General features: G+C 45.1%; 2 protein-coding genes across 2 annotated transcripts in view; one reads left to right on the forward strand and one right to left on the reverse strand.

Annotated features, from left to right (window-relative positions):
- The window catches only part of MSH3 (mutS homolog 3), a 95,116-nt gene extending 89,722 nt beyond the window's left edge, over nt 1-5,394 (reverse strand). The window contains exons 1-4 of the mRNA XM_079333333.1: nt 5,267-5,394; nt 3,333-3,456; nt 2,486-2,697; nt 120-332 (exon numbers count right to left, since the gene is read on the reverse strand). Of these exons, the coding sequence (XP_079189459.1) occupies nt 120-332; nt 2,486-2,697; nt 3,333-3,456; nt 5,267-5,368 (651 nt within the window). The 5' untranslated portion in view covers nt 5,369-5,394. The remainder of the gene's footprint in view (nt 1-119; nt 333-2,485; nt 2,698-3,332; nt 3,457-5,266) is intronic.
- Nucleotides 5,395-5,426: 32 nt separating this feature from the next.
- DHFR (dihydrofolate reductase) lies at nt 5,427-17,226 on the forward strand. The gene is made up of 6 exons (XM_079333344.1): nt 5,427-5,562; nt 5,987-6,036; nt 7,432-7,537; nt 8,467-8,593; nt 15,329-15,444; nt 17,046-17,226. Exons 1-6 carry the CDS (start codon nt 5,477-5,479, stop codon nt 17,131-17,133), a joined length of 573 nt encoding a protein of 190 aa, XP_079189470.1. The 5' UTR covers nt 5,427-5,476; the 3' UTR covers nt 17,134-17,226.
- Nucleotides 17,227-19,013: the final 1,787 nt, after the last annotated feature.

A 19,013-nucleotide genomic window follows, 5' to 3' on the forward strand; every position in this document is an offset into this window, starting at 1 on the left:
AAACAAAGGGGCCCTTAAAATTTACACCCCAAAAGAAGTCTCCCTTCCAGAACTGGCCACAGACCTAGAATGACACCAGCATAACGCAAGTGTTTTTCCATAATCTTGAGAAAAATTACCTCTGCATCTTGTCCAAAGAACCTGTATTTGTATCCACATTCCACACACAAAATAGCATCTTTGTACTTTTTCTTCATTTCTATGAACTGGAGTTCTAGTGGAGTGTAAATGCTTCTGGTTCTTTTATTAAGATTTGTATCTGAAGAATTCTGAGAATTTTCGTGGGACTTAAGAGATGCAGAAAACTGACTAAGATTACATTGTAACTCCTCCTGAAAATAAAAGATGGAAAAGTATAATTAGGAATCATCCAACAATGAATTGCCCCCTCCTTGGTTTGCACTGACTGCAGAGCTAAAGACTGCTCTTGCATTGAAGAGACCCAACTGCAGCACAACTACTGAAACAGGATATATAGAATAACATATACTTGCAATGAAAAGGAATCAAAAAGTCATGAAAGCCAAAATTAGTTAGTCCTCAGACACCTGAGGAGAAATTAGAACACACACAGCACAGCACAGACCAAGACAAAGCAGGCTGCAAAGACTGGGCAGTTTAACTGGCCATACATTGAAATAAGGATGAATTACTGGTGCAGTTTACAGGTGAGAAACTCCAGCACAAAGAGATCAATGATGTTCCAAAAATCCACAGTAAATCAGAAAACAAAAAAGTCTGGGTCTCAGCTCCCTGTCTCAGCCACCAAAACCATACTCCTTCTCCAGTCTGCACCTCCTCTGTAAGTTCAGCAAACCTCTCAGAACAACTTAAACACAGAAAATCTACTACAGTTTCTAAAGCCTTAAATGTGAAAGGCTTTGAGCCCACTCTGTCTGCAGTTTATCAGTTACAATGACATGTAGCCTATTCTTGCCAAGCAACTGCACCTCTACCACTCTGTGTTGCTCTGTATTGTCAACAGTGATGGGGTCAGAATTGCAGAGAAAAATGCTGAAAAGTGCTTCCCTTACAGCAGAGTTCCTCCTCACTTATATCACAAGATAAGTACAGATAATACTGGTTAAAAAAAAATACAAACACAACACTCTCCAGAAATTTTTAAAGCGTATGACTATCCAAAACACAATTGATCAGGTTGTGCTATAAATTCTGCACCTGCAAATAAATCCAATCAACTTCCATTTCTACCAAAGGTCCATTCGGATTAAATAAAGTGAACAGACTGTTAAACAGCAATGGTAATTCAGAAAAAAAAACCAAAAAAACCACACAGAGATAGCTTAAATCTTGTACTTTGGGTCATGTACAAAGAGTGCAATCAAAGAACAACTGGGGGAAAATAGCACTTAGCAGTAACTGCAAAATCCAGCCCAGCTCAAATAAAGCTGCACTGCACCCAGAGCCTGGGTGGCCTCAGGAGCTCAGATGTCTGTGCTGCAAAACCCTCAGCCCACAGCCTTTGGTGCAAGGTCTGTACCAGCCAAACAGGATGACCTTGTCTTGTTTTACAGGAAATTTTCGTGACAATGCATGTGAAATAAGGGCATGAAACAGGGCAAAAGGAGTAAAAACAAGCACAAAACCTGGAGAGAGTCAGAAGTCACCAGCTGGAGGACACAGAGAGCTAAAAGGACCCTTTCCAAGGAAGGCAGGCCAACCCTGGAATCAGCTTTCATAACCTCAATCCCTCACCACAGCAGAATTCTCCTGCCACAGGCTGCTCCCTGCAGCATTTGGGCCTCACATTCACACAAAGCAGAAGGGGACAGGCCTCAGGCAGGGAAGGGTAAAAACAGCTGTACAGCTTCTCATACAGCTCCTTCCCTCAAAAAGCCAGGTGTAGAACTGCATCAAAGAGACCTGAACACATCCAACTGAGCAGGCTAAACCCCAAACCCCACAACTAATGCCAACTAGCCCCATAAGTAAAGGGGAAACAAAATACTATTACTCACGTCTCTTGACTTGCACTATACATAATTGTAATTTTTCATGTGAGCTAACCGTATCTTCTGCAGATGAAAAAACAGTGATACCTTTACTAGATCTACCAGAAATTAGATTAAGCCACATCTCAGTGATAACCCTACACAGTATTTTTGCAAAGAAAGCCCATTAGAAGTTTGAGAGCCCACATTGCAATGGGTGGAAGTGAAAGCAAGCTGAGCAAAGTGCCACTCTGAACACGTGTTTTAGGGTGTCAGAGCTTCCCTCACAGGCACAGTGACACTGACAGGGCTCCTGTTCCCTGTGATGTCCAATGGTATCACTGTGCAGCCAGGACAGCCACCCTGCTCACCACACAGAGAGCTCCAGGGAAACATCTGCACACAAACACAGGTCTGTGGGGTCCTGCTGCACCATCCCACATCAAGCACAGCTTGGGAGCTTGTGCCAAAGCTTGCTGGTTTAACTCATAACAGGCCATCTCCACACACCACAGGGCCACAGCTCTGCCTACCTTCTGTGAAGCCTTTGGGCTGGCGTTCCCAGGTGGATTTGTCAGCTCTGAGCTCCTCCCACTGGGACATTTTTCCAAACTCAGAGATCCTTTCCCCTGAAGGCCATCCTCCCGGGCTCTGGCACCCTGCTGGTCTGAATCACTGCAGAACTCTCTCAGCCTGTCCAGAGTCTGCAAACAGACACGGGGCTTCTCACACTTCTGAGGCTCTTCTTTGGTGAAAATTCACAATAAAAACACGTTACCAGTGAAAATTCACAATAAAAACATGTTACCAACTTATTTTCTAAAAGAGATTGTCTATCAGAAGAACATCAGTAAGCACAGAACACAATCATTTTGCTCCATGTCTCTCTTCCCTATGCACCCTCTCACACTGTAGTATTTCTGTCAGCCTGACAGAATCATGCACTTAAACAGCTTGGTTAACTTCCCTGGAAAACCAATATTCCTCACTTGTGTGCTTCCTTCTGTGTGGGAAGAGATGCATCATTACTTTTTGGACTGACAAGTGCACATAAATTTAGCTAAGAATACTGGGAATCAAGCAGATTTTCTTTCAGTACATTAAAGTACAAAATATCGCTTCTTGATGTCCTACAGATGTTTCAAAGCAACACAGCAACAAATTTAATACTGTTTCTATTTTGAAACTTGAGAGGCTAATTCTTTCTATTGAAATCTAATGAACTTTATATTCACTGGTTTTTATACCAGCATTAACTTACTAAATTCTCTGTTCAAAGCCAGATGGAGCTCAGGCATTTCTGAGGCAGTGGAGCAGCCGACAATGAAAAACTTATTTATTGGCTGCCCATGCTTGAAGGTTTGCTAACAGTCAACTCACTTTTATCATGAGTCCTCAGTGGGTTACAGATCTCTTCCAGAGTAATCTGTCGTGCCTTGGCCTTCTTTTCACAGGGTTCATTGCTTTCAGTAGATGTGCTCCTTTTTGTGCCAAATGTAGAAGCCTGAAATACAAATCAAACCAGTAAAGTTCAGTTACCTTTTCTGCCTGCTGTTCTCTGAAAGACAGTAATACAACCAGCAACTTCATAAGAAGTTAATGCAAAATAATCCAACCTCCCATCCCTGGATTTGTTCAAGGCCAGGTTGGAGAAGCTTGGAGCATCCTGCTCCTTAGCTGTGTTCTGAAATATGCAGTTAGAACACTTTGTAAACAGAAAATCCATCTTTTTTTGTTTCATCATTGGTGTTCTGCAAGAAGCTTCACTAGATATGAAGCTTGTAAACCCAACAAAACATAAACTCTGCACAGAAGCACACAACTGCAGGTGCTTTCAGCAGCTTGCATCCACATTTCATATTGCAACCTCAGATGGCTTAACCATGGAATTTCAATTTCATTAGAACCAAACAGGAACTCCAGTCTCACCAACCAAACCCAAAACCTCTACATGACTAGCAGTTTTCAAGACCACTGTTAAATACCACTAATTAGAAAGTTTTTTCTACAAGGGTAGAAAACTGTAACCTTTCAAAACTGCACCTTTCAAAATGTGTTTGGACCAAAGGCAATCAAAATAGCTGACTTGAATCAGAGGTAGAAAACACCCAGCATAGCTGGAAGGGGCTGGAAATAATAACTACAGGGAGACTGGAAAATACAAAGTCAGAATGAAATCCACTTGCTCAGACACAGCCACTTTTTCCCAGTGGTGGCACAGGGAGGATCTGCCTACCAGCACCCAGAGCTCGAGTCCCTTGAGCTCCAGCACCTGGGACAGGAGCAGGGCTCACTGCCTGCCAGAACTGCCCAAATCTGGGATTCATCCCTCAGTGTGCCACAAGGCCACCCTGGAGAGACTGACCCTGGGTGCTCAGGGTGTTCAGCACACCCCACTGTCCCAGTTATCCCAGTTATCCCAGTTAACCTGCCCTGATTTACACTCCTTACAGAAAGCTGCCCTGTGCCCCAGCTGTTCCTGTGTTCAGTGACCAGGGATTGCCTCCAGCTCTGAGCCCAGGCTGCACAAGTTTGCATGTATGGAATGGATGTACACCAACGTCCTGATTTGCATCTTTAAAACCTGCTAATTCAGGCACTCTTGTCTAAGGGATGCAGTTGTTGCCTGTCCCACTTATCAGCTGTCACTGCTTGCTGATCAGGCTTCAAAGTACATATAGACCAAACCTCAGAAAACATTCTCACTTGTGATACATAGTCCACATTCTGAAAAACCAGGACAGGACAACGCTGGAGTGAAGCCCCAATGACACGGACCAACATGCTGGCCTTGCCCAGCTCAGCACACTGTGCCAGCTCAGCTCCTCCAGAACAGGCACATGCTGTTTCACGGAATGGCAGAGTATTTGTGAGGGTGTGTGGGGATGATGTGGCCCGTTCCGTGTGCAGCTGGGCTGGGCTGGCTCCTCACAGGGACACCCCGGCGCTCCCTGGGCAGCTGCTCAGGGCTCTCCATGCACACCAGCTCTGCTCTGCTGGGCTGCACTGATGGCACTGCTGCTCACGCTGCTCTGGCAGCACGGAGCACAGCCCGGCCCATCCTCTGACAGCCCTGGAGATGTCTGCAGGATTGAGGGGATCCCTCTCACCTTCACAGCCTGAGCTCCCGCAGGCTGTGCCCAGATCGCCTCTATATCTCTCTCTACCCCAGCAGCTCCGTGTCCTTCCTGCCAGGCTCTCCCCGAGCACCCGGTACCGGAGCCCTGCTCCACACCGCCGGGCCCCGGGGCCGGGCCGCGGACAGACCGGGACAGACGGACAGACAGACCCCGGGCCCGCCCCGCCCCGCGCACCGTGTCTGGGGGGCCGCGCTGGCCGCCGCTCGCCGCCGCCCCGAAGAACCTGCTGAGCACCGGCTGCCGCCCGGCCGCGCCGCCCCGCCGGCCCCGCGGCATGGCCGGGCCCGCGCCGCGGCGCCGCCTCCCGCCGGATGCGCCCGCTCGGCCCGCCCCGGCCCGCCCCGGCACGGCCCCGGCAGTGCCCCGGCAAGGCGCGGAGCGGCCATGGTGCGCTCGCTCAACTCCATCGTGGCCGTCAGTCAGAACATGGGCATCGGCAAGGACGGGCGGCTGCCCTGGCCGCCGCTGAGGTACCGCGCCGCGCCCCCCAACCGCACTACAGCTCCCAGCCTGCCCCGCGCTGCCCCGCCGCGCCAGCCTGCTGCCGCGCGGCGCGGGGCACGCTGGGAGCTGTAGTGCTTGAGGGGATGCTCTGAGAGGCGGGAAAGCGGCGGCGTGGCGGGAGCGGGGCTGTGGGGTTGCTTTTAGTTGGGATATCTCTCTTGCCGTGGCCGCAGGTTGTCGCTCATGAAAGCACATGTGGGGAACAAAGGTCCTGCTTCGGTCATGGCACCGACCCAGCCCCATGCAGCCGCCCCTCCCCGGCCTCCAGCAGCGCTCCCATCACGAGTGGGGTTTTTTTGTTGAAATTAGAAAACTTATAGGAAGAAAAGTTAGAAACTAGAGATTTTATTCTTAAGACACGTTGTAACGCAGTTCGTGCTTCCTCGGCAGGAATGAGTACAAGTACTTCCAGAGAATGACGAGCACGCCCCGCGTGGAAGGTAACGTGAGGGGTGCGTGGCCCCGGACACCCAAAATTGGGGATCCTGCCTTTCCCTCACACCGCACCCTGCCCGCACCCGTCCCACCGGCTTTCCAGCCTTTGTGCTCCCTGGGGTTAGATATGGAAAGCAGATTAATCACATATTTCAGAGGAGATGCAGGTGTTCTCTTAGTTTTCAAGGCCTTCTTTGCACCACAAGAACAGAAAACTTCATCTAAAGCATACCTAACAGGTCTTTACACGAAACTCCGAGTTAAACTGGGAAGGTTTTCACCAGCTGCGTAACCAGCAGAGGTGGTTTGTTTTTTCAGCCTGCATTAGCTTATCTCAGTTGTTTGCTGTAGCTCAGCCTTGGCCATTCGATCCACCCCTCTGACCCTTGTGACAGTAATTTTGCTGAGTTTTCTGAGTGCTGGGCCAAATCCACGCACCAGGAAATTCAAACCGTGCTGATGGGATGGAGCAGAAACACTGCAGTTGTTGGTCAGCATGGTCACTTTTTCGTGGTTTGTTTGGGGTTTTTTTAATGTTGTTAAACTCATTTGTTTGGTAAAAACTCACTTCTGGTCAGCTTGATATATTCCCTTATTTTGGTCGGGTGCCCTACTCTCATTTTCTGATTTGAATGTCTGTTCCATAATCCACAAGGAATGCCTAATCTCATTTTGAAACAGTTGTAAGTGAAAGACTTTACATATGTTTTGGAGACCTGATTCAGCCCTTTGCAACCTTGTGTGTACAAAAAAAGGACAGAACACAGCTGACGGTTGTAAGCCTTTTTAGATGTCTGCAAGTTGCATCATACCTGGCACAAATAACCTGTTACCAAGAAAAAAGATGTTCAGAATATAATTACAAAGAGACATTTTGCTCTATCCTGCCTGCAGATCTTTTGATAAGCTGTGGTCTTGGATGGTAGGCAGGTGAAATGCTTCATAACCAGACTTTTTAATGGATTATGCTGCCTTAAATCTTCACACCAGGGATGCCACCATTGCCTCTGTTGTGTCTCAGCCTAGAAACAACATAGAAAGAGTGGCCATGTTGAAAATGTGGTTTTTTTCCTCTGATTACTGATTTTCCTCACAGAGAGAAGCATTCCTTTCCTTAGCAGATTTACATATGAGAGGTAATCAGGTTATGAATGCCTGGATTTGGTCAGAAATTATATTTATGTGTGAATGTTGGAGTATGATTGATCACCTGTAGCACTCCAGCTTTACATTTAACATGACTGGTTCTTCTATAAATTATTGTGGGTTTCTAAATCTGTGTGTGACTCATTTGAGAGGTGGGGGCTGAGCTTGTGCTTTTGCTGCCTGCTGGAGAGGGGCTTGGAAGGGCAGGGGAAGTCCATCAGTGTCTCTAAACAATTCAATTCTCTCCTGCTCAGGTAAACAGAATGCACTGATAATGGGTAAAAAAACCTGGTTCTCCATTCCTGAGAAAAACCGTCCTCTAAAAGACAGAATTAATATTGTGCTCAGCAGGGAGCTCAAGTAAGTATGGTAAATAAGGGCCCTGTCAAACAAATAAAAGCCTGCATCAAAAAGTGTCTGTAGCATTACAACATACATAAGTTCCAAATGTAACATTTTTGATACCTGGTTATAAAACATTTCTGCTGTTGCTTCTGAGTGTTACAACTACTTTACTCTTAATTTTTAATTTTTTTAAAATTCATTCACAAGGTAATTGTCATTACTTTGCATCATGAGTACTACTTCTAGCTCTACTCACAGACCATTTGACAATTTTCAATAGTGCTTCTGACTAATGTGTTTAACTGTATTTCTCTAGTTCCTGCTGAAATTGGTGGCCCTTAATCCATTTTTTGGAGTTTGTTTTCATTAGGGTTTGTGGATGAATTGTCCTTTTTCAGAACTCTCTTCTTGAATGCATCACCCACAGTCACACAAATATTTTTAAATACAAATGTCCACTTGTAGTGCTTTATTGCTTTGGAGGATGTTGGTGGATTTGCAGGTGAACATGTGGGTGGACAGGGAATACTGACTTTTCAACTGGTTGCATTGAATAAAATATCAACATTCTGGAATTCAAGGCAAAATCTACATTTAATTTCTTGATTATCTGTATTTAATTATCTGTTTAATTTGTAGATTGTATATTTACAGGTGTGTAAATTTCTCAGTTACACTTCTTCAAAACACAGGTTGTGAAATTCCAGTTTTTTAATTTATGATGCCTCCTAAATTATGATTAAGCTGTGATCTGTTGAACAATCCTTCCATCAGATGAGACTTCTAACAAAATTTGGCAATTACAGGCACTTCAAAATAAATAACTAAGGTGAAACATGTAGTTATTTGTTAATTCAGCAGAGCACATTTTGTGTCTAGTTTGTATTGGTGATGCTGATGAATCGTCCTTTATTTCTCTAGTAATAGAACTTTGCTTTTTCCAGGGAAACCCCAGAAGGAGCACATTATCTTTCCAAAAGTCTGGATGATGCTTTAGCTCTTTTGGATTCACCAGAGTTAAAAAGTAAAGTAGACATGGTTTGGATCGTGGGAGGCACTTCAGTGTACAAGGTACATTTAGCCTCCCCCTAAATCACTCGTTTTGTGTGGTGGCAGGAGGGTGAAGTTCCTATTACTGCTGCTTTAGGAGGTGCTTTCCCTTCACATTACCAGCAAACTGCAGTGATTGCAGCAGAACAGGTCTGAGAGAGTAGGATCTCAACTCTCAAGTTCAGAACACCCGTCCACAAACTGAACATTGCTCTTGCCAACGGGCCAGTGTCACACTGTTGTGCTTTTGAGAGCTTTTCATAAGTACTAAATTGCTGGGTTCTTTAGACAAAGCCCAAATTGTTGTGTTTATTTAGTGAGCCCACCTTGTTATGTTTATTTTACTGAGATTGCTGACTGACCCTGCAAAGCATGTGAAAAGAAAAAAAGGGAAAAGTGCTCCTGCTTTTTTAGCCAGAGTATGACACTATACATGTAAATGGGATAGAAAATAGGATTTGGAGAGAGCTAACAGGTCATGATGTCAGCAGTAACAGGAGATAATCATGCAACAAAAGGTCGAACTCACTCTGCTTTCCCATCCATCAGTGTTCCTACTGCTCCCACTCCCTGGGTCAAGAATTATAAAGCAAATTCTTTTAGCAGTAAAAGAAGCAGTGCTGCTGTCCTTTAGTCATTGCAGGCATGATGAGATACACTCCAGTTGTTGTTCAGCCCCTGGACTTGAGATTGCTATGACAGTGCCATAATGCACCTGGTGGGAAGTCAGGGATGATGCTGTGCCCTGTGTGCAGGGCAGGAAAATGCCTTCTTCTGGTGCTTCTTGCCTTTACATTTTGTGTTTTTCATGAACCTCTTCTCTGTGTCTGAGGAAATGCATTTTTATGGTAAAAACAGTGAAGCAGTTAGAGATTGCTAAGGTTATAAGAGGATGAGGTGCATTTGAAATGACATTGTTGATCCTCATGGTGAAGCCCAACATGTATTCAATGGGCAAATGCATTAAGCCTACATTCAGATGGTATTTTACAGAAGAAATGTTCTTGGCTCTCAGCCAAAGTACAGAGGGTTTCTGGAGAGGGCTTCTCCTCACAGAGCTGCCCAGCAGCAGCCAGAGCCAGCTGCAAGCAGCAGCATTTGCCCCTTCTCTGCCACAGCCACAGGTTCAGCTGTAAAGAGTTACTGCTCCTGCTGCTTCTTCCAAGAGCATCTGTCTTGGAGGCTTCTATTTTAACGATTTTTCCAGCCTCTGGCTGATATTTGGAAGAAAACAATGCCTTTTTTTAGACTATTACTCTCCAACACTCGCATTATAAGTTTGCAGTTTTGATTAATAATAAATTGCTATGTGTTATTTGTGCTGATCAGTATTAGGGAATGTGAAAAGTAATAGGAGACCTGTTTAGCCTGGACATGAGAAAGCATTGAAAGAGATGGGAATGTCCAGTGTGGAGAAGAGGAGGCTCCTGTGTGAGCTCAGAGCCCCTTCCAGAGCCTAAAGGGACTCCAGGAAAGCTGGAGAGGGACTGGGGACAAGGGCTGGAGGGGCAGCACACAGGGGATGGCTCCCCGTGCCACAGGCAGGGCTGGGTGGGATTTAGGGCAGGAATTGCTCCTGGCAGGGTGGCACAGGGTGCCCAGAGCAGCTGTGGCTGCCCTGGATCCCTGCAGTGCCCAAGCCAGGCTGGACACTGGGGAGAGTGGAAGGTGTCCCTGCCCATGCTACATGATGAGCTTTAAGGTTCTGTCTAACCTAAACTTTTTGGTGGTGCTAACATTTCAGCTGTCTCCTCCTGTTCAGGCATCTAGTCAAGACATTTAAAAGGAAACTTTAATTACATTAGGGAGAAATCTGAGAGTTTTATACAGATTCCTGCACTTAAACTAGCTTTGTGATGGTAACTGGAAGGGTTTTATGGGGAACATGCAGGTCTACCAAAACTGTAAGTAGTATTTTTAGTGCCTGTAGTAAAGATGCACAAAGGATTTTACACTGATATTTCTGTTATGCCATGTAGAAATGTGTGGGAAATAAACCAGCAATTGGTAACTGAAGTGAATGATGTTATTCAGTAGTTGTAGGTATTTGGTTTTAAAGCATTATTTTGATCTTACTGGTTTGTGTGGCTCAAAGGCTGAGAACTGATTTTGTTAATTAATACAGGTCTGTGCTTGTCTGTAGAAAGGCCTACCCCATTTTGATTATTCAGGCTGTTACAGGACTCTCTTACAGGAAACCAAGTCTATTTATACTTTCTGCTGTCAGACAGAAAGGATGTTCACATGAGAGTTTCTTGTTGCCCTTTCAGATCAAGGGAAGCAGTTGCAGGTGGCAGATTTGCAGGTTGCCAGTGGGATCTGCCCCCAGCTTCTCTGTTGTGGCTTTCTGTCTGACCCTGTCATGCTGTGGGCATGGAGCATGGTCTGTGCAGGGTAATTGTTCTGTGGGTTGCTAACTCCTTAAGGCACAGTGGTTTTCCACTGGGATCACTGCAGAGTGAACCACAGGCACCTGTATCACTTACTGGGGCTGCTCTGACAGCTGTCAGAGGCTGCTGTGGGTGTCAGGAGGAGTGGAAGGAGGGGGATTTCAGGACAGCACTGCAGCTGCTCTGCCCAGGTCACTCTGTGGTCCTTGGCACAGTCAGCTCAGTCTGACTGGAGTGGGGTTCTGGAGGCAGGAAGCAGATGCAGAATGTCCTGAAGTGTGGGTGCACAACTGAGGGCATCTGTCAGAAGCTGCAGCAGCAGCTTTGGCATTGCCTGACAACACCCTCAGGATCCACATCGTTATTTGAAACGGTGTTTTATTGTCCTGTGGAGCCTTCTTACACAGCTCCTAACCTTGGCACGCTCTGATCAATTAATCAGTTTGGCCTGGGGAGTGCATCCTGATCAGGGCTGTTCTCACCAAGCTCTGGGGACAATCCTTTCAAAGAGTGTTTGTGCAGATGATGTGAGCAAGGAGTGTGCCGTGACCTTCCAGGCCTTTGCTGGGTTGTGTCCCACACCCTGGTGGGTGCCCTGGGCTGCTCAGGGTGTCTGAGCACTGTCCTGCTGTGCCAAGGTGCCCGAGTGCCCGTTTGGGACAAGGTGTCCAGTCTGTCTCAGCTGTAAGGGGCACTAGTGCCCTGTCCAGCCTTCACCAACTGAGGCAAACCAAGGTGCTGCAGCATGAGCTCCAGGATGGCATTTTGGGACAGGGTGGCCTGCCAGCAGTGGGATAGAGGCAGGGATTGCTGCTGTTCACATCCTTTTCCTCCTCAGGCTGCAGAAGAGGGAGGGCCAAATCTCTGAACATTTGTAAGGACACAGAGCATCCCTCTGTTGGTTATGCCATTCCTCCCACTGCCCCTGGGTTCTGCAGGGGGTGGGAGGGTTGGCATCAGCTGCCTCAGGCTGTCTGTGAGCTGCAGTGGCCATCCAAATCCTCATGATGGTCACTGATGCTGTGCTCACACACTCCAGGAAACTGTGACTTGACCTCTGCAACAGGGAAGGGGGGAGCAGTGGGGGCAGGGAAGAGCTGGGTGGAGAGTTGGTATTGGCAGGTGAGAGCAGGAAGGATTGAAAACAGCTCCATCGTTCAGTGAGGGTTCAGAAAAATTCACATGGGCATCATCTTCCTGACTTTGACTGCTCACTGATCCCCTCATTGGGTTTATTGTCTCCTAATGCAGCCACAGGGCGGTAGCAATGCCCCCAGGGAAGCTTTTGGACTTGTGACAGCACAGGTTTGCCAGGTTAATTTGCTTGGCTCTTAGTGCAATGCCATCTGGATCCCCTCTGCACTGTTCTGGATCTCCTGAGTTGCAGGAGGAGCTGGGGTTGCTGGTGGTTGTCTGAATGAGGAAAGAGGAGCCCAGCAGTGTAGGTTGCAGCAGTTATGAAGCTCTTATGCATCATGGCAGACACTCATTTTGTGTGACACTGATTTTGTGTGAGCACTTCATGTCTTGGGGGCTGTCTGCTGACATCTGAGTGCTTCTAGTGTGCTGGAGGGCTCGTGGTGCTGGCTCACTGCTTGGTTCTGGCCCTGGAGTCCCTCTTAGCTGTTAGAACTCACCAGATGTACTGGAGCACAGTTTCTGGCTCAGTTTCATCCCCAGGAAATTTTATTCATGGATATCAAACCTGCTCCCATGTACAACTCAAGCATGGTGAGTGGGAGCACTTGGAAAACTCATTAACAGTTGAACTCAATGATCTCAGAAGTCTTTTCCAACCTTAGTGATGATTCTATAGTTCTGTGATTGCAAAACCAGGTTTCTGATCTGAGTTAAGACACTGCTGCACCTGTGTGAAGGTGCTGTCTCTTGAGAGGTTCAGGTCTTGCCTTGGCTCTGAGAAATAGTGCACCCTGAACACCCCAAGGGAATCAGAAGGGCTTAGGCTGGAAAAGGCTTAAAGGCTGACATCATTCCAATCCTCCTGATATGGTCTGGGACACCTTCCACTAGACCAGGTTACTCTGAGTCCACTCAGTATAAATTATATCAGTCTCTTAACTGCATTTAAGCTGTGTGGTTTAGGCAGGTAAAAAACAAGGTTGAGGTTTTACTAGGAGTAGGACCTGTAAGCCCATCACATCCTTAAATATTAAACAGGATATTAGAAAAGCCAAATAAAGCCAACAGCAACAAAAACACACACATAAAAATACACAAAAACAAACAGACCCAGGTGTCAAGTTCCTTATATGTGGTATGGTTTCTTGATGTGTGGAGTGAGTATGTCAGCATTCCATCAGTTCAGCTCAGTGCCTCCTCTAATTTCTCTTCAGTCCCAAAAAATGGTGAAACCAATGGAGTGGGCTGGACAGGGCAAGACTGACTTGAATATCAGCAAGGAGCTACTTTATTCCTTGTGGAAATGACAGCATTATGACAAAACTCCTTTGCCACCCTGCCATGTCCTCAGTAGTATTTCATTGAGGCAATGTCGGAGTCCAGGCCTCCCTTGGAAGCTCCATCTGTGGAAGGTTTTGTGTTTGATACAAAATTTACTTCTCTGAGGTTGCCTGAAGTTGCCTTGGGAGATCAGGGAGGACCAGGTGTTCCCAAGGGAAGGGATGCTTGACCCCAGGGGCAGTGACTGGAATGGCAGGAGTCTGCCCTGGTGGGGCTGGGGGCAGTGGGACAGGTCCAGGGGCAGGTCATGTCCATAACAGGTCATGCCTAGGCTGGGGCTGACCAGGCAGGGCTGTGGGCACAGGTCAGGATGGCACCCAGGGGCTGATTTGCTGTGAAATTGAATCCCAAAGCAGGGGAAAGTTGCCCTGAAGAGAACAGAAATGGAGAACCGTGTTTGTCCTTGCCTTTTGTGTGCTCACTGGGCACTCCCAGCTGCTGAGGAGGAATGTGTGCCCTGAAACCAACCCAAGCTTGTTGCCCTTCCCCAAGCTCTTTTCTCTTTGCTGTTTGCTGGTCATGATCCACCTACACACACAGGTCTCCAGAGCTGGTCTGGCAAACTGGGGAGGCATTTGCACTTCCTTTATGAATGTGGGGACAGTGACACAGCTGGTTGGTTCATTCAGCTAATGAAACCATTTCCCTAGAACAGAGGTCACCATCTGGTCTCCCTGGGGTTAAATTCAAGTTTCTTGGCAATACCTGTGGTCAGTCCCTCCCTGTGCTCTTCCCTGGCCTGTTGTGGTGGTAGACAGTTCTTGATAAAGCTGAATTCTCTCTGAGTTGGATAAGAAGTTGATTTGCTCTTCCACTACAAAGCAGAAGTGTGTCTCTTGTTTACAGAACACAACATGTTTTTATTTGTGAAGCAGGTTATTCTTCTGTCATTTTGCAAGTGTGACTCTTCTTATCTCCCTGTCCTTAAATAAAGAAAAATACTAGTATTTGTGTACAAACTGGATGGACACCAGTTCAGTGCTGTTCGGTGCTTGTGTGCTGTGACTTACCCCTTTCATTTTTAACTGTTCTCTAGTAGAACAGCTTTTCTACAAATTAGCCTCTCAGCAGTGGCTAATTAATGTTATTGGATTCCATTTGTTGTTACTCGGTCCCTGTGCTTGTTGAAGTAGTACCTAATAGCCTGCTGCATGGTGAGTCACCTTCCACAAAGAGCATTGCTCATTGCCAGTTCAAGCAAAAGGCAGGAACAGCTACAAGCTTTTCAAAAATGGATTGTAACCAACCCTAGTGTAGCTTTTCATGGGTTATTTTAATGCCCACAAAGTCTGGAAGAGCTGCTGTTTTACGATCTCAAGGCAAAATGTGTATTCCTAACTCCTGAATTTCTTAGTGAAAAACTCACCTAGCAAACATTATTTTAGAACATTTTCATCCAAGGAGCTTTGAAATGTAAAAACTGTCAGCACATGTTACCATTTTGCCACAATCCAGAAATCCAACTTTGAAGTTAAACTAAGGGGTAGATTGGTATTTGGAATTCCGAAAAATACAGCACAAATCCCTAGCAGTGATATTAAACATCAGAGCAAATTACCTTGAGGTATGGGCATCTCTTACCACATAAACCTTCCTGTCTCCCAGAGAAGTGTGATTCAGAAATTGCCTGTTGCTACTGGGCCTGCTGTTCATTTCTTCTCATAGGATTATTCAAATTTTGTTCTTAACTTCCGTCAGATACCCCAGACTCTGAGAACAGGTATTGCTGCCACTTACCAGGTGGAACTGACACAGGGTGAAATTACCCCTTTAGAAAGTGCTCTTCAGCAGAGTCTAAAAGAGGAGATTCAGAGTGTAATTTTCACAGCTTTGCTAAAAGCCTGTGATACATAAAATTGTGACTGAGTTTGTGTTGTTTCTAAAGGCAGCAATGGAGAAGCCAATTCATCATCGATTGTTTGTGACAAGAATCTTGAAAGAATTTGAAAGTGACACATTTTTTCCAGAAATTGACCGTAAAGACTACAAGCTTCTAACAGAGTAAGTACCAAAATGTGGATCAGGCTTGTCTTCAGAATAATCTAATTTGAATGTTTTAAGGGTTCTGTTAAGGCCATGTTGGTTTGAGTTTGAGGTGAATTTTTCCCCAGAATCATACTTGACTTATGACCTGGAATGGCACCACACTCTACACAGATTTTCTTGGAACTTGCTCTGTTCCTCAACTTTTGTATGATCTTCACATTAAGGAATTTTCCATTTCAGTTTGCTTCAAATGTAGCTTTTTCTTACTGTTTCCTGGTTTAGAACTACTCAGGTATTTACTAAGCTTTGTAACTCTCGGTATGTTTTTAGTAAATAGTATTTGGCCTCTAAATGTCTTTGATAAATTGCCAAAGATTAATTAAATGATTTGACTGGGGAGACCTGACCTTTATAGATTTCTAAGGTTATTTCTTTCCTCCTGAGAAAATTACTTCTTCCTGACACACGTAGTAGGAAAAGGTGTACACAAACTTACAGTTTCTGCCATTCACTGTGGTTTCTTCTACATTATCGTTGTCCTATTCCAGTTGTGCTTTTATGTCCTCTGCAGCAAGATTACATCCAGCAGGCACTAAGGAAGCAGCAAAAATTCAGACACCTGCCTCAAGAACCAGGGAGGATTGGACCTGTTGCTGTTGCTGCTGCTCCTGTTTTGGCTCTCAGCTGGTTACAGACCAGCAATGGAAGAAATAAAAAGTCTGAGGGGTGAAACTCTCCCCAGGGGGCACAGGAGTGGATTAGCACAGCTCTGGGAGAGGACAGGGGAAGAGGGATGTGGGACAGACGAGGTGGGTGGGGAGGATGAGTCACCTTCTCCAACTCCAGTATATTCTGAACTACTCTGTGCTCATTTCAGTGTACTGAGATCTGACCCAAAGCTCCCTCTCTCTCCTGGCTGCTCTTAGCTATACGTTGTTTTTGGCCAATGTACTGAAATGAACATTGGTGTTAGAACATGATTTTGTAGAATAACAGGTAATTTCCTCACTGAAGTGGAAACCTGACGATGCCAAACCTTACCAAATAAATTTAAAATGTATCTCTCCCTCAAAGTCAGTATTACTCATACGAAATCCTTGTTCTTTCACGAGAAGATGAAAAGATTTTTGAAAGTGTCTATTAATAAGAAGTGGCTTAGAAAACCTGGAATATAGAGGTGCTCATTCTATAGTTGCAGTCACCTGCTTTAGTAATCTCTTGCAGACTTTTAAAAAGCTTTGTCCTAAGCATTTCCTGTAAACCAATGTAGAAAAAGCAAGATGAGAAATAAAACTGTTCCATAATCTCTTCTTCCTTGGCAAACATTTTGAATAACATATTGGAGGCTTTAATAAAAATGTTGGGTATTTCTTTATTAAGCCAAAAACAGGTGTTGTTTTGTGTCAGAATATGATTTCTTGGTCTAAAAGATGTGCATATAAATCATGGGTAGTAGTCAATAACATTCCTAAAAACAGTATACCTGTTATAAAGACAGTGCTTGCATTTTTTTTTCCAAACAACTTGCTTTTCTGGTTGATTAGATAAATTACACGTGAATCACAATGATAGTCTTACCTGCTTGTTGGCTTTTGCTTTTTCTTCTCTCTCCCTAGGTACCCAGGTGTCCCTGCTGATATCCAGGAAGAGAATGGGATCCAGTACAAATTCGAAGTGTATGAAAAAGCTGTTGTGGCACAATAAGGGAGGCATTTTGCACTTCTGTGTAAGGGCAGTTATTTTAAACCATGAAGTTTTACTGAGTTTAGAGATACATTAAATTTTTGAAGAAAATCATGTCTGATGGTAAAATTGATCAGTAGTGAATAATCCCAGAAACCACACCCCACACTTTGAAGGTCCAGCCTGCAGAAGGGGGTCTGAGCAATTGCACAGCAAAGGTTACATGTTGTGTACATTCAGACAGCCTTTAAATGTGTGGGTGTGGAGGGAAAGGTGAGCAAGCCCGGCAGGAGAAAGGGAATTGGGAAGTCTCAGGCAGCAGTTGAGGGATGCACAGATCCAGGACCTGTCACTCCAGGGTGGGTCCCCTCACAGAGGCCACCCCTGCAGCCCCCCTGCACCAAGCCTGGCCACATAAACCCAGCAAGATCTTGCAAAGAAGCATTAATATTCCCTAGGTTCACAGCTGTGTGAAAGCTTTGCTGCTCTCATAAAAACTCACTGTGTCAGTTTGACCACAGCCACTTGGAAATGGAAGAAAATATACATTGATTTCTTAAAAGTCTGTGTTTCCTATGTTCCTGCCAAACATTATAAGTGAAAATGCAGTTTGTCTGTCAGTGTGATTTAAAGTAATCTATATGACAATATGGATTGTCAGCAATATTGGAGTGGTTCTGTTTCATCTTTATTAAATATAGTTAAATACAAAAATACTAAAAATATCAAATAAACTGGCATCATTTACATTTGTGTTCCCTTAGAATATGAGCTATGAGCACCCCTTGAATTTCCCATGGCACTTTACTGCCTAGCTGATAAAAAAAGTATTTGTTGAAGTAGCTGCTCTGAGTTGTCTCAGTTTTCTGTTTCCTTTGAAACTGTAAGCACTTCCCTGTATTGATCTTCTTGTTCCATGTGCACTGATGATACATGGATCGATAAAAACAAGTTTATGCTTACATAATGCAGCAAGAAGTCTCCAGAGTTTTAAATTGACAGCACATTGTTGAAGGGGAGGAAAGAGACTGCTGCCAGGGAGATGTCTTTTTTTGTTTTTTTATTTTAAATACATGTCACAGTGACCCTGGCAAGAGAATAACCTCCTCAGAGGGTTTAAAACATACCTGTTATAAGTCAGTGTTGAAAGCTCTGACACTTTGCAAAGTACTGTGTTTAGAACAACTGACATTTATTAAAAATGGAAGAAAAGACTTTATGCAATGTTGAGGCCAACATACATTAGAAACTTTTTGCCTAAGTGCAGAGATAGGGCTCACTGAGGCCAAGATGTTTTGCTGCATCATTTCAGTCTCAAAGAACTTTTAACTTGGTTGCAAAAACAAGCCTGCTGAGAACATAAGTGGTTACTCTTGATTCTTTGTGGACTCACTTAGTCCTCTCCAGATTTAACTATGTCGTTTGTCAGATACAACAACAAATTAAGTTAATTGACGTTTCGTGGAAATGAGAACTTCTGAGTCTCCTGCTTGAAACTTTACAGAACATAATGCTGTTCCTGTAGTGTGGCTCTCTGCCACAAAGATGCATTTTTGTTTGCTTTGGTTTTTAGTAGAAGCACTGGATTTGGACAGCACCTTCTGTACCACAGCTTTTCAATATACAGAGCTGCGTCGAGAACTAGGAGAGAGCATTTGAGTGCAGTGAGGCTGAACCCAAAATCCTGTTCACCCACGGACAGACACCCCAAGCACCACTGTAACCACACCAAGGTTAGAGTTCCCTGTGTCAGGATGGCACAAGGGAGTGAGCCTGTGTGCTCAGCAAGCACATGCAGACTGTTTGCTGCTGGGTGTATTGTGACAGTGGTTCCCTGGCCCCTGCTACCTCCCCAGGGTAAAAATAAGTCTCTTTTACTGAGCCTGAAGGGAAAAAAAAAA

This window comes from Erithacus rubecula (genome assembly GCF_903797595.1).
Source record: "Erithacus rubecula genome assembly, contig: scaffold_96_arrow_ctg1, whole genome shotgun sequence".
NCBI classification, from domain to species: Eukaryota; Metazoa; Chordata; class Aves; order Passeriformes; family Muscicapidae; genus Erithacus; species Erithacus rubecula.